Raw genomic sequence first — 16,481 nt, 5'->3', positions numbered from 1 at the left:
CAGTCATAACAGGGTCACCAGCACCAAGGGTCGAATTCGAATTAGAGTCACAAGTGTCAAGTCAGAGTCAAAGCAAGAATTCGCAAGGGTGAAAACTCGAGTCCGAGTCTTCAGATAGCAGAGTCGGCGTCACCAGACGCGAGAGTCAAATTCGAGTCTATGGCCTTAAGTCTTAAAGGTCAACAGCGAGTCTTCAGTCACCAGATTATAAGAGTCACCAGTCACAAGGGTCGAATCAAGTCACAAAGGTCGACTAAAATTGTTGTAGTTCAGCCTTTGTGCTGCGAGGACAGTTTTTTAATAAACCATTTTATCTATCAATCTAAGTCAGGGTCAGAATCACGAGTCACAGAGGTCATTCGAGTGTTGACCTTTGCCCCCTTCGTTTCCGTCAAAAGATAGTAATATCATATTTCTTACCACTTATGGACCAAACGATGAACGTAAAACATGCCAGGATCAGGGAAACTCGTGTCTTTAAAAAAAAAAACATGAAGGATACAATGAATAAAGAATCGTTCTAGGGTTGGAAGGGATGGCTCATCATGTTTCGTAAGATTTCAACATTCAAATCGCACTAAAGACAGTGGACACTATTGGTAACTGTCAAAGACTAGCCTTCACAGTTGGTGTATCTCATCATATGCATAACATAACAAACCTGTGAAAATTTGTACAGTGTACAGTGTACACTGTTGGTAATTACTCAAAATATTTGTTAGCATAAAACCTTACTTGGTAACGAGTAATGGGGAGAGGATGATAGTATACAACATTGTGAGAAACGGCTCCCTCTGAAGTAACGCAGTTTTCGAGAAGTAATTTTCCACGAATTTGATTTCGAGACCTCAGATTTAAAATTTGAGGTTTCGTCGAAATCAAGTATCTGAAAGCACACAATTTCGTGTGACAAGTTTTTTTTTTTTTCATAGTTATCTCGCAACTTGACGACCAATTGAGCTAAAATTTTCACAGGTTGGTTATTTTATGCATAATGTTGAGATACACCAAGTGAGAAGACTGGTCTTTGACAATTAACAATAGTGTCCAGTGTCTTTAAGTGGAAACAACATTTGAAGAAAAAAGAACAGGTTAATGAAAGAATAAAACACTGTCAAGCATTTTAGGCACTCTGATGATACCATCTTAGTTACAACACAAATAATGGGCAGATCAATTTGTGTGGAAGAATTATTGGTGCAAGTGATGCCGAGATTGGAATGCACTGGACACCTTTGGTAATTGTCAAAGACCAGCAGTTACTCCCACTTGGTGTGTCCCAACATATGCATAAAATAAAAAACCTGTGAAAACTTAGGCTCAATTGGGAATCGATTTTGCTAGAGAATAATGAAAGAAAAAAACCTTATTGCATTTCTGTGTGTGCTTTCAGATGCACAACAAAAGGCTTCAGCTAAGGTATTTTGTTATTTGAGTGAATGAGAAATTACGTCTTTCTCAAAAACTATGTTATTTTAATATAGGGAGCCGTTTCTAACAATGTTTTATTCTATCAACAGCTCTCCGTTGCTCGTTGTCCAGTAAGTTTTTATATCATGCAAAGCAATGTACTTGAAATTGCAACTACATGTCATTACACTACAACTGGTCATCGAAGTTGCAAGAAAACGATGGAAGTAAAAACCACCCTTGTTGAATTAAAGGCAGTGGATACTATTGGTAATTACTCAAAATAATTATTAGCATAAAACCTTTCTTGGTGATAGTAATGGGGAGAGGTTGATGGTATAAAACATTGTGAGAAACGGCTCCCTCTGAAGTGCCATAGTTTTCGAGAAAGAAGTAATTTTCCAAGAATTTGATTTCGAGACCTCAGATTTAGAACTTGAGGTCTCGAAATCAAGCATCAGAAAGCACACAACTTCGTGCGACAAGGGTGTTTTTTCTTTCATTATTGTCTCACAAGTTCGATGACCAATTGAGCTGAAATTTTCACAGGTTAGTTATTTTATGCATATGTTGAGATACACCGACTGTGAAGGCTAGTCTTTGACAATTACCAATAGTGTCCACTGCCTTTAAAGTTGCCAGAGAAACCGGGCTTCATGAATGAAGCCTTTCTCAGGCTCAAATTAATTTTTTGGTAAAAGATAACCTCTTTTTCTAAAACTACCTTCAAAGATGTTTTGTTATCCGCTCATAAAGTGCTCTTTACACCGAGTAAGTTGCTATGATAATATAGGTTTTCTCGGTCAAGTTCGGCAAATGAGCAGTCAATTTCATTTTCATGCGTTCGAGTTAAAGCTGTTTTGACTCTCCAGTTGTTACTGCGTTTCAAATTCAGAATTCGGCCGTTCAATGTCGTTTTGGATCGAGTCGAATTCCTATAGCACTCTGTTCAATTTAGCGTATCGTCATTCTTTTTCGTGACAAACACGCCTCAAGAAGCGACTGTGAACTTGAATGCTGCTTTGATGAATTGTTAAATTAATTGATCATTTTGTTAAATCGAATGACGCAACATTACATTTGACTGATCATAAAACGAAATCGAATGACCCTTTTCAGTAGTATTCGATTTCGCGCGAAATAGAATAGCTTGGTGGTTAATTTGGCTGCTCATTTGCCGAAATTGACCAAGAAAACCTATACACTTTTTGGGTGCACGAAAATTTGAATCTGAGAAGCGTTACTGCAATAACGCTTCACATATCGTGTATTCTAATTACGGATTATTCTTGCTGCGTGAACATAATCGCTCCGGATTTTAGGAGATGAATTAAAAAAAATGTTCAAATAGTTTGATTATGTACAATTTCATTTACGGGATTAAAATAATCGAACGGTTCCACAAACTGAAGGTATACTCTTTAAATGTAAGAGTGAAAAACACCACTCTTTACATTTCAAGCTGTCCCTCATATGGCTGTTCAAAAAGAGTGGTGGTTATTTCACTCTATTAGAGGGGTTTCACTCCGGGACAGAGTGAAAAATCACTCAAAAAAGATGCAAACTTCAATCTAAAAGAGTGGAAGACCACTCGAAAAAGAGTTGTCCTTCATATGGCTCTTCGAAGAGTGCTTTTTCACTCTTTTACATTAAGAGAGTACTTCGACTTTATAAAGGCAATATACATCATTTGTAATGGCTAAAAAAAAAAATTGTTAGCAAAAAAAAAACTGACTTGGTAACGAGTAATGGCGAGCTGTTGATAGTATAATACGTTGTGAGAAACGGCTCCCTCTGAAGTAACGTAGTTTTTGAGAAAGAGGCATTTCTCATTCTCATGATGCTTTGGGCATCTAAAATCACACCAGTTTGCAACAAGGGCGTTTTGTCTTTCATTCACTTGCAACTTCGATGACCAATATGCTATTTTATACATTATGTTGGGATACACCAACTGGGAACACTGGTCTTTGACAATATCACCGACGGTATCCAGTTCCTTTAAGTTTGTAGAACAATCTTTTTCAAAAACAATATATTGCTGGCATCGTGAAAAAAACGAAGTACTTTTCATAAACAGAGATGTTTAAATAAAAGTTGTCAGAGTACAGTATTCAACATACACACAAAATGTATACTCACGTTTATCATAGATTCGGCCATGACGGATGTATCCACCACACGCTCCAGTAGCCCTGACGGCAAGTCTTAAACTAACCGTAATTTCCAAAATTGTCGTCCTTAAAATTTACCATATACGACCGTTTCCATTAAACAATGCGCTATGCAATTACAAATCTATCAAGATAGGCGCATTCATAAAAGTTGTATGTGCGGTTACTTTTAGTATGGTATAATCAGCACAACATGTACGACATAAAACTACAGTCTTGCCTCCAGTCGTTAAAATGTGTTCTCGTGCTGGTACTAGTTTTAACACCATGAAGACGGTCAGAGCACACTGACTGAAACGTCTAGCAGTACAAACCAGCTCATCTCAGAGCCACCACCACTACTCACATAAGAGATTTTACATGGTGTCACCACAAATCTACTTAGTTGATACTCGTTCACATGCTTCGATATGCAGAGGATCTATTTAAATATTTTGATTTTTTCCCCTTTTATATGAACTCAATATATCTTTATGCAACACGGTGCAGCCGGCCTCGCTCTTGGACTAGATTGCATGCTGCAGAGGCAAGGCTTTCTGAAGAGTCAATGTTTTATTATTGCACGTGAGATAATGATACTTAATAAGGAGGGAAAGGACAGTGCTGTTAGTGGATTACATCGATACAACCAAGGGTAGTTTTATAACGCCCCTTGCAAATATTCTGCCTGTTCATTGGTTTAGAGCGCGTCACATGATGTATGTCTTAGTTTTACTAGACCTCGACCGTGTGATAGTGCATTGTTTACCGTGTAGTCCGACGACTGTGATAGTCCGACGACTATCACACGGCGTGCTACCCAGACGTCTTTTTACCCACCTCGACCCGATCATCTGTGTATCTGGAACGCGCGTACGAGCATTACGTGTACGAAGATAATAAATAGTCTGTTGGGGTGTTATATAAAACATATATTAACTGCTTTAACTCGTGTTTTTGTCTACAAATATTGACTGCTTCGAGTGCTATGGTTAAAACTACGACTCCCGAGGTGATCCCGGTGCGTTCTGTTTTTCAAATGCGCAGCCGAGGGAAATGGAACGAGCCGAGGGAAAATGGAACGGCCCGGGGATCACCTCAGGAGTCGTAGTTTTAACCATAGCACTCGAAGCAGTCAATATTTGTCTAATACAATGGACACCAATGCAACGACCATATTTTATAGAGACTTTTGTCCATGTCGGCAGTGACTTTTCTTTATAGCGGAGGTAATTGGCAATCACTCTTAAAATGAACAGTAATACTGAAAAGCTATTGGTTTAGAGGCTAGAGCAGCTTTCGATAGTATAAAGCATTTTGAGAAACTTACACCTCATTTAAGTAATTTGGTGATGTAAAAGAGATACCCGTTTATATGCGTTGCAATTTCGCCTCAGATTTTCTTCGATACCTCCAAAGGGGGACCACCATTTTGAAGTGAAATGTTCGCATGTTAATTCTATGGTGTATAACAAGAAACGATTCAGAAAAACCAAAGGTATACTTTGCATTTGAAGCGGCGGCTTACATTTGAATTATTTTCTATGTCACATGGTTAGGAGGAGCAAGCTTTTGCCTACGTATTAATAAGAGACAGTGAACACCCATACACAGTTCTGAATGTGTATGCACAATGGTACCGGGTTTGCTCATTTGGAGGTTGCTATATACAAAAGCTTGCCTCGAATCATGTGACAATCACATAGCAACTGTCTCTATAGTCTGAGGAATTCAAAATTAAGCGGTAACTTGTGGTTAAGCAAGTCATGGCGGTATTCAAATCTAATTGTTCTCGGTAACAAACTGTGAAGTTTGATTGGTCGAGAACCACCACGTGACGCGCAACTAAAACGCATGTTACATGGCTCGATGGGCCGGGTAACATGAAAAGTGATGTACACCGGTGTACATCACCTTGATCGTTCCCAGCGTTGGTCGATTTCCAGCGCTGTGTACGAAACAACCGCGGGTTCGAGGGAGTTGTTTCTTGTTCGTCTGCTTAAACAATGAATAGTCCGTCGTAATAATGTTTGAAGATGACAACATAACTTCGAGAAGAGGAATAACAATAATACACAGGTATAACAGAACAATTGTTGCACGTTGTGACTGGGGTCCATGGGTTTTGTACACCCTCGAGGGTAAATGGCACCCTCGGCTTCGCCTCGGGTTTCATTTTTCCCCCAAGAGTGTACAAAACGCCATGGACCCCGTCACAGCGTGCAACAATTGTATACTAGCAAATGGCTTATTGCCTCGTGTGACATGGCCGTTGCAATCTGGTGACCTTTCAGTTCAAGACCAACCGAAGTATCTGGCTGTTTTTCCGATAATTATCAACCTTGTACTTTGATATACTAACAGGCCAATCCATCTTACCTTTAGATATGGATTTCAACCTGTTAATTATCGCTATTGATCGAACGGTTCTAAAAACGGTTCTGGCTCATGGACACACACACAGAGGCCTTTAGATATGGATTTCAACCTGTTAATTATCGCTATTGATCGAACGGTTCTAAAAACGGTTCTGGCTCATGGACACACACACAGAGGCCTTTAGCAAACCATGCAACGCCTAAAATAGAATGACTGATCTTGCAAAAGGACTGCGTTTTTCCACTGCCCCCTCCCCTCTCCCAATCAAATCGTCAGAGGTGTACCGATAGGTCGTCGAAGTTGCGAGATAATAATGGAAGAAAAAACACCATTGTCATGGTTTCTCATATTATACTATCAACATCTCTCAATTGCTCGTAACCAAGAAAGTTTTTTACGCTAAAAAATATTTTGAGAAATAGCCAATAGTGTCCAGTGCCTTAAATGGAAAAAGAAAGATAAACAAAATGAGCTAGAAAACAAAATAACATTATGGGCTGAGAGAAATTTGCGTAAAAAATATTTTACTCAGTAGGCCTATATCCAAACAGGTTGGTTTGTTATTGATCCACGAAGAAAGTTTGTCAGTGCTTGGTGATGTAACAGTGGCATAGTCCTTTATATAACTAGCCAGTAATCAACGGTCCACTGTTTCCCCCATTATTAATATATCGACGATTGCCCTTTGGCGTTCCAAATCACTAATGAAAATGGCCGTTTACCCCTGCAATGCCCCGATCCTGATATGTTAGATTCACACGACCTGCCATTGGTTACTGCAGCCAGTACACCGTCGGAAAACGTGTATAAACTTGATAGATGTTAAATTTGCATCGGGGATAAAGAATGTTCATTTTGGTCTAACCCACATACGTGTATACCGATGAGTGTAAGCACTATATGCTTAGTACTTTCCCCGTGTAAAAACATGATGGCATAGGCATATTACTCGGATGGGACTCGAACCAAAGACCCTTGCAATTCTAGAGCAGTGTCTTACCAACTACACTCACCAAGATCGCCCGATAGCTAGAGGCAGTTACAATCCTGTTTTAGCAGTGTAACTTGCATCGGGATAAAGAATTATTCATGTTGGTTTACTCATGTACACCCATGTGTGTTAGCACTGTATATCCAGTAGGCCTACTTTCCCAAGCTGTAATGTCGATTTCATAGACAGTTTGGCAAAACGAAAAAACAACAAGCATCAATTTGTCTATCGTAAATTAGTCTGTGCTTACAATGTAAAACTGCGTTATGTTTGTGCACAAGCCTACAAGTAGAAAATGTTTTTTTAACTGTAGATCCCGAGTCCAGAGTCAAACTGAGCACTTAAATTATAGACTCTTTCTCTGAAAAAAAGGCACATCACCATTCAGTAATAGCTTTTTTTAAACACATTTGCCGAATAACTTTTACATTCTCTTAAAACTTAGTGGCAGACTTCGGCCAGTGTCAACAACTCCGACATCCTTGGACTTGAACCTAGGCCCGTTCTCTGAGGAACTATTTTTAAACACATTTTGCCGAACAACTTTTACCATTTAGTGTGGATGATAACATCTTTAAAACATATTAGCAGACTTAGTCCTGGGTCAACAACTTTGATATCCTGATATACTTTACACAAGTAGGTACATTTACGGAATAACTGTTACTTAAAACAGTATTCTTAAAACTTGACATCCTAGGACTTGAATCTAAATCCCTGTCTCTGAAGAAGTGCGCATCACCAATAGTCTTGTTCCAAGACCTTCACACTGATTATAACCCAGCCTCTCTACATGCGCAGCTTTGCGCAGGTCTATTCTTGCCACCACGAGCAGCGCGCCGTACCACCCGCTAGCTTTGCGCAAGTCTATTATCGCTACCATGGGCAGCGTGCTGTAGCCCCCACAAGCTTTGCATTGTTCGATTTCCAGCGTATGACTACCGACAATCGTCAACCGAAATGAATTCAAGAAGAAAAGCGTGCGTTGTTTGCGTTACGTTATGTTACATTACGTTATGTTACGTTACGTAAGGAGTATGAGATGGTGACGTACATCACCGCTAGATTTTTAACACATTTGCCGAATAACTCATAACTTACGAATCGAGATCATCTTTAAACTTATTAGCAATACAGACTTGGTCCAGTGTTAACAACTTTGACATCCTGGGACTTAAATTCTAGTCCCTTTATCTGAAGAATGGCACATTCAGTAAAAATTTGATGAAACACTTTTTTTGCCGAATAACTTTTACCTTAAGCATGGAGATAGCAATACAGACGTAATAGTGGCTTCTTATAAAGCGCATATCCGTCACTCAGTGACTTTCAAGGCGCTGTAACATACTGTAACATACAGTAACGTACAGTAATAATCCCTGCAAGGTATTTGGCGCAACGTTTGAATTACGAGACCTAATCCTTTTTACACAGCACTATGTTATGGTTGGCATGGTGCTGAGGCACAATATGCTGCCAATCAAACCAGGAAAAGTGCACTGGGTTCTTTTACTTGCGTACACAACACAGACAAGGGTCCACAAAGTTCGACACCCATTTCCACAATCAATTATCAATCAACACAAGAAGTAATGTTTATTCAAATACACACATTCGTATTTTAAGCCTATTGTGAAATTGCTGTCAGGTGTCCTTTACAGAATAAAGAATAATCATGAAAAATAATACGTTTTTGTTCAGTTTTTGAAACCATTTTGCGATAATAAAATCTCATTCCTGTTAAAGACAAAAATATCATCCTTGGACTTGAATAATAGCAATAATATGGAATTATAATGCGCATATCTCCAGAAAACCGATCAAGGCGCCTACACAAAAAGAAAAAACTTATAGCCAGTGCAACCATGAGGTGTGACTACACTTCCTCTATTCACAGTTCCATACTTGAAGAAATGCAAACCACGACACATTAATCACATTTGTTAAATAATTGCATATCTTTTTTGGAGTGGTGTCAGCTTAGAGATATTCTTCAAGGGATTGTATACGTTTGGTTATTGGAACCCACCGTTAGTTTCAGTCCTATATAAATGATAGATAAATACCATAAAACTAAACCCTGAAAATCCATTCCAAAAGGTGGTTGCGTTGCTGAACTGGAGCGGTTAAGTCCACGCAGGAAGAATAATCTGCAATATCACACCACAATCTGAGAAACGTTACTGTCAGTAATGGTTCTCACATTAATTATTTTTGCAGATAAAAAGTTACCTCTTTTTCCATAACCCATTTCTTCTTAGTGAAATGTTTCTCAAAATGCATTACACTACTTAAAGCCATTATACACTTTCGGTAAACAGTATTGTCCAAGTCCCACACTTCGTGTATCACAACTTATATATAAAACAACAAACCTGTGAAAATTTAGGCCCAATCGGTCATCGGAGTCGGGAGAAAATAACTGGAAAACCCACTCTTGTTTCCGCGCGTTTCACCGTGTCATGACATGTGTTTAAAATAAATCCGTAATTTTCGCTAACGAGAATTTATATTGTTTTACTGTTTTCTCAAAAAGTAAAGCATTTCATGGACTAATATTTCAAGAGAAGTCTTTCACCATTACCTTCTGTAAACCCTGTAAATTATTTGTAAATCTGTGAACTTTTTTTTTTTTTTTCTCTACCGAAAGGGTCCAATGGCTTTAAAGCTGCAGTCCTTCTACCGAAGTAAGTTTTTATTGCCATGAGTTTAAAGAGTCATAACAAAACGTAAACAGACCCTTTAAATGGTAATCTAAATATGATCGATGGAATTCGTGAATACTGGAAATATTTTTCAAGGTGAAAAATGTGGACGGATTATTATAGATTTTCTGTACTATAAGATACTTCAAAAATATATACAAATTATATTTACTTATTAAGGATGGAATGAATTCAGTCACACAAAATATATTACACGTTATATAAAAAACCTCACCGTGATACAATAATAGAATATTCTTAAAATTATCCATAACTTGAAATGTGGTGCTTTATAAATGGACGGATAATTATATACAAACCATTGAAATGGTAAATTTTTATTTGATTTGGTCAACTTTTATCACTTTTCAGTGAAAAGTTTGTGGGTAGTTTTGCATAATACGGTAATTGCTCTGGACGGAGAGAAAGAAAAAAACAATTGAAAATCAAACATATCCAAATTGCTTTTCAAACAAACAAACTTGTTGGTAAACAAAATTTTAACTCAACTCAACCTTGTTGTTTTACCGACACACTAAATATTTCCAAATTTGATTTCAACTTAAAGTTTGAATGTTGTTTAATTTTTTCCTATCTACATTTCTTGTCACAAATTTTCTGTCTGAAGGTTTTCAAATTTAATTTTTCAAGTCATTTGAAGGCATATACTTGTTACCTTTTAGTCAATATGTTGTTAGTATACGATAAAAGTGAGTCACACTTTCCCGATTTGAAATATAATACAAATTATTATACAAAAATCTTGAGTCCCCAGCCCACTGTGCAAAGGTCAAATGTCACCAGAGCGACCCTCTAAGTTGCTGATGTTTTAGTTGTCCAGCTGACAGAGTAAGGCCACACCACGTCCGATCCAATGTTGCTTGGGATGTTCAGATGGTAGCAACATACTGATGACAAAGTTAGTTGAGTGGCCTGTCGTTGAGAGTGTACCTCTCCGCTCGCTGGTCTTGTAGACTGGTGCCTCGTAGCTTGGTCGCTCCACTAAATCAGACTTTTTAATGGGCTTCAACCAAATCTAAAGATAAAAGAATGTAAAATATAAAATACAACAAAACAAATTTTTAAATTTTGCATGGTGGAGATATAATCTAGCAAGGTTTAAAGTGAGACCATTTACACGATTAGGATTTTAAACTAAGGTTTGCAGTACTATCAGTGTTCATGAGAAGGATTTTAAAGGCACTTTTAATATTATTGGTTATTACTCAAAATAATTGTTAGCATAAAAACTTACTTTGTAACGAGCAATGGAGAGCTTTTGATGGTATTAAACATTGTGAGAAGTAACATAGTTTTTGAGAAAGAGGTCGTTCAATGTTTGCAAGTGCACAAATAATGTTTGAAACGATAAACAGTGCCATGAACTTTGCTCAGGTTGGAGGACGAAGTTAAGTTGATTTCGGATTTGGTGTTAAATCGTTTGCTCTTACAACAAAGGCAAAGAGCTTAAAATGTACGTGATGTGTTCAACTCACCACTGGCATAGTGTCTTGCAGGACCTTAGGGTAGGACTCGCCAAGTTTGCGAGTCTTACGATCCCAACGGGCACCATCCAGGAATAGACCGTTGATGTACACACCTAGTCATCAATAAACAATTATACAGTTAAGTACAATCACACTACGTCCATAATTGAAACTAGTTTTCAATCATATGTCTTTAATATGACCTGTAACATCCACTGTTATTGACTCAATTCCTGTGGTATCATGATCAACAATACAAAAAAAAACAGTCTAAAGGCAGAAATTAGCTGTGATGTCAGTGAAAAAGGTCTAAACACTAAAATATATCAGTGTCACATGGAATAAAAACTGAAGAGGTCAAGAATTCATCATCAATAACGCTAGAAGAACGCATGCTGTTCTTAAAAACAGAATTAAAACTGTACATAACCTATAGTTTCAGAATTACTTATATGATTGGGTAACATTGAAACTAAAGAAAGTTTACAATGTAGGTGGACATTTCTCGGAGGAGTTCTTTACCATCTTCGGGTGCTTTCTCATATTTCTTGTCGTCCATGACTTCGTAATCAAATCCCAACAAGTCGATAGGAATTGTGTACTTCCTGGCAAAGTTCTGCTGGGCACCAGTTAAGAAAGCTTGTGTGAAGAAGAAACCAGACACCCAGAAGACTGGCGGGGAACCAACGTCATACCAGTCCTGTTTTTGGCAAATTAATATCAGTAACAGATAAGTGTAAGATCCTTTTCAAAGGCAAACATAAAAATCAATCAACAATATATGACCCAATACTATTGAATACAATATAAACTACCAAAAAAACAACAACTATTCATCAAAAAGGAGTAAAATTCACATTTAAAATTTAGACCAATAACATAGTTAAAATACAAGATAACGACAGCATAAACAAAGAACACAACATTTACATGAATAAAAACTGAATAATAACGCATTAATGAAAATTGTATATAAAAAAAACAATACAACTTGACGCCTACACCCTAAGGTCATAACTAGGGATATATATTTGTTATACTAGTGTACATTATAAATGCTGAACACTTCTGACCTGATCCAGATCCTCAAGAATGCAAACAATTTCATCCTCTGAATATAGTAATGACGCAGATCTTTTGATCCAACCACGGAAGTACGTTGTAGTAAACATTATTATGTCATCATGAGACATGATTCCATATTGGCAAATAATTTAAATTAAATAGTATCTCCTCTAATTTGTGTTTTGTTTTAAAAGTTTGCTTGTTTTTATCTGAGCAAATTGGCACAACAGATTGGCATATTTTCGTCTGAGTTTATACTACCAAGTAATAAAGGGAAACTGACTGAGAAAACTTATAATAAATTTGGGTTGAACAAAAAAAACCCGGACCCTGTGATTTAGAGCGCCTGCATGAAGGTCAAGCCCCGCTCTAGGAGATTGTTCTTTATTGATCCCTTACTTAGTTTACTTACCTGAAGAAACTTGAGTCTTGCTAAGAAGTCGTTGACATAACCACCGAGAGGTTTGAGGGAGGGGTAGGATTTCTTCATCCAGACCCCTGGAATCCTGCCTTTCAGCATACTGTTAACCACCTCCTCTAGCTCAGTGGACATCACCACCAGACCCTGAATTGAAAACACATAAATATTAAGTGATGTTTGAACCTTTGCATGGCGTGAAGAATGAAAAAAACTATAAATAATAGTAAACTTGCGGGTACCTGTTTATTCGCAAGGTTTTGAAAAGTTTACTCTGCTTGTCTTCAGGATAAAAAGAATAAAAAAGACGAACAGAGTATACTGTTCGCAACGTTGTGACCAAAGTGTCTTTTTTTCAGAGCCAACACTCCCTCAAAAAAGATTTAGTACATGGCTGTACCCGCAAGTTTACTATAACTTATAATTCGATCTTAGCAAAAATATTAGTAAATACAAAATTTAAATAAACAAAATAAGTCCTTGAAAACCTGTAGCATAAGATAACTTTTGAGAAGGTATTTGAATTTTGTGGCACAAAAAAAGAAATCTAAGATTAAGTGTTGGAGAGTTCCATATGCGTGGAGCAGCTGAAAAAAAAGACCTGTGTACTTACCTTGAGAGCTTTCTGTATGTTGATCAAGCTATTCCTGACACTTATCAGTAGGTTGTTAAACCGAGTCATTTCCTGCACTAGGACAGTGTTCATACTTTGTGTGTAGGTCGTAGGATACTTCCTCAGACCCGCCTCAGTGTCAAAGTTAGGCGGTAACTTGCTCAGGATGTCTGTGGCCACCTCGGTCACTATCTCATCATTTGTCTTGGCACCGCCCTTGGAAGAGCGAGACTGGTTTTGAGGAAAGGAAAAATAAGAGGAAATGTTACTACTTATAGACCTGAGAAAATACAACTAACTGTTGAAAACGGCTAACCAACTAAAAGGAGCTTTAGTATTAATGCAAAACAATACAATATACACATGTAGGCCTACTGTATTCTTTGTTTTGTATTACTGTTTTTTTTCTTGCAACATTGTAAGTGGCTTGATTTGACCATAGCAGAGTCTTTCTTGAAGGCTAAATAAAGTCAAGGCTAAAAAGGTTAAGATTCATTTAGCCTTTGAGAGTGACTTGCTCGGCTCAAAACGTCAGACCACTAACTATTGTTTTTGATTTATAGACCAATATCACGTTACAGTTTTTTTCTTTATAGACCAATATCAAGCTACAGTAGTTTTCTTTATAGACCAATATCACGTTACAGTATTTTTCTTTATAGACCAATATCACGCTACAGTAGTTTTCTTTATAGACCAATATCACGCTACAGTAGTTTTCTTTATAGACCAATATCACCTTACAGTATTTTTCTTTATATACCAATATCACGCTACAGTAGTTTTCCACACATACTGAATCAGACTGAGGCAGGAGGGAAATGGTCTGGTTCCTCTTGTATGTGCTTACAATAATCATTGAGTGTAGTGGGGTACTAGACAAATATGGTGGCTACGTGAGGTCTATAGTGAATTTTCATGTCTAAATGGATGTTTCAGTGTATGGTATAGTAAGGTGCAGTGAATAAATTTGTAGCATTTGTCTGTGATAAATCATAGGGGACTAATGTAACCCATAGGCCTGTCTGATGCTAGCTATAAAATATATAAAGCAATAAATATAAAGAATATAAACAATAAAGTTAGGCCTGAGGTGAAGAAAATGTCATAGGAGATCTTACAAAAAAATATACTGCACTACATACTACAAATAACTACCAAGTATCAACAAGTAACAGAAGTAGTAAAGTTTCAATGCAAAGTTCAAAAAGCAGAGTTCAAATGCAAAGTATCAAATGCAAAGTTTCAATTGCAACGTTTCAGATGCAAAGATTCAAACACAAATTTTAAAATGCAAAGTTTTAAATGCAATGTTTCAAATGCAAAATTTCAAATGCAAAGATTAAAATACATTTCAAATGCAAAGCAGAGATTCAAATGAACAGTTTAAATGCAATGCTTCAAATGCAAAGATTCAAACACAAAGTTTAACATGCAAAGTTTTGAATGCAATGTTTCAAATGCAAAATTTCAAATGCAAAGATTAAAATACACAATTTCAATTGCAAAGCAGAGATTCAAATGAACAGTTTAAATGCAATGTTTCAAATGCAAAGATTCAAATAAAAAAGATTCAAATACAAAGTTTTAAATGCAAAGTATAAAATGCAAAGTTTAAATACAAAGTTTCAAATGCAAAAATTCAAGTGCAAAGTTTAAAATGCAAAGATTCAAATACAAAGTTTCAAATGCAATTTTTTACAAATGCATTCAAACAAATCATATTTGATTTCATAACGATATGGATATTTTTTCAAGAAGCATTTGTACAATACCTGAGCCTGTGAGCAGAAATGGTGGATTCGATGATGGTGGATATTCATGCATTCAAGGGATAATGCGGTGGAAAAGGCACAATGTGAGATATGAAGGAAATGGGGAGAAAATGGTCATAATGGTTATGAAGTGGCAAACATGCACAGATTTAGGATTCGCATAAAAACACGAAATCATGCACACAGATATCATGCACACACAAAATGATAATACAACTACATGTACACTAGAGCAGTCTTGATGTCATGTACATTTCTGTCAGGAGAGGGGGAGGGGAAAAAGAGAAGGGGGAGGATACAGCATTTATATTGATTAGTATCACATCAAATACAAACATTAATTTCAGTTAGTGAATACATCTAGGAAGGCACACCATTGGCAATAACCTCATTGAAGTATTAAATAGTGATTATTCAAAATATGATCTCAGTTAAAATATTGATCAAGCAAATAGCATGCTAGATGGAATACAAAATTTAATGTGTCGTTTGAGACTGAGATAAATAATAAGCATTTGAGACTACATTTGTATCCCCCGAAAAATGTAAAAATAAATATTAAAAAAATAGTAATAGCAGTGGTAACCGCTGCTTATACATAATATTCAAACTGCATCTAGCCACCAGGCTAGCTCAGTGGTCTAATGGTAAGGCATCTACCTGCTCTAGCAATGCAAAGGTCACGAGTTTGAATCTCACCTGAGTGATTTGCCTGTGGATTTTTTTTTCTCACAGAAATCGGGAGAGTACTGAATATACAACGCTTAAACACACATTGGTATAATTGGGTAAAAACCAAATTATATAACAATAAAATAATTGATGAAAATACTTTTCATAAAAACTATACAGTGTTTTTTTTGCAATCTGTTTTGAAAATCGTTAATGAAAATCTTGCCTTTGTGCACAAGTGACCTAAATGGATTTGTTGAACAAAATGTGTAGGAAGATGTCGGTCACCAAGTTCTCAACATACCTGACTCTGTATATGGGCATCGTGTGTTGTCAGGTTAAGTGATGAGCGTGCATTGGTGTACACAACACACACATTATGATGTGGAGATGTTTATGTGATTTCACAGCAGGAATAAAATGCAGCAAGTGGAATTATCACAGCACACAGGATGGTAAGATGGGAAGGAGAGGTTAAAGGTTAAACACAGGTCAAAGGTCAACAGGGATAATTACACATTGGCTTTGACAAAGGATGGAGAAAAAGAAAAGATTCCATTAAAGAGCAAGTTCGAGTGCACACCATATGTTCAGTAAAGATTGACTATTTAGACTCGAACCCAGGCTAGTCGACCATTGGTTGACTAGTGTGGTTGACCTTTTGGAACCAGCCTTGTGACCACGGTTTCTTCGCTGGTCCCAAAAGCATGTTCCATTCTAACATGTGTAACGCGCCGAGGCGAACCAGTGACACTTTAGCAAAAACGGTTGACTAGGCTTCCAAACGAGTCGTTCGAGTGAGTGCATCACTGC

General features: G+C 37.1%; 1 protein-coding gene across 3 annotated transcripts in view; it reads right to left on the bottom strand.

The window, feature by feature from the left end:
• Nucleotides 1-8,503: 8,503 nt before the first annotated feature.
• LOC139939630 (dynein axonemal heavy chain 7-like) overlaps nt 8,504-16,481 on the bottom strand; it is a 114,502-nt gene continuing 106,524 nt past the window's right edge. For all 3 annotated transcript variants that reach the window (XM_071935672.1, XM_071935673.1, XM_071935674.1), the window contains 5 exons: nt 13,222-13,452; nt 12,603-12,755; nt 11,648-11,825; nt 11,135-11,238; nt 8,504-10,674 (listed from right to left, as the gene is read on the bottom strand). In XM_071935672.1, coding sequence (XP_071791773.1) covers nt 10,468-10,674; nt 11,135-11,238; nt 11,648-11,825; nt 12,603-12,755; nt 13,222-13,452 — 873 coding nt within the window. In that variant the 3' untranslated portion in view covers nt 8,504-10,467. The remainder of the gene's footprint in view (nt 10,675-11,134; nt 11,239-11,647; nt 11,826-12,602; nt 12,756-13,221; nt 13,453-16,481) is intronic.

This window comes from Asterias amurensis, chromosome 7 (genome assembly GCF_032118995.1).
Source record: "Asterias amurensis chromosome 7, ASM3211899v1".
Classification (NCBI taxonomy): domain Eukaryota; kingdom Metazoa; phylum Echinodermata; class Asteroidea; order Forcipulatida; family Asteriidae; genus Asterias; species Asterias amurensis.
Note: the sequence above shows the minus strand (reverse complement) of the source record. Positions and strands in the feature narration are given on the sequence as shown.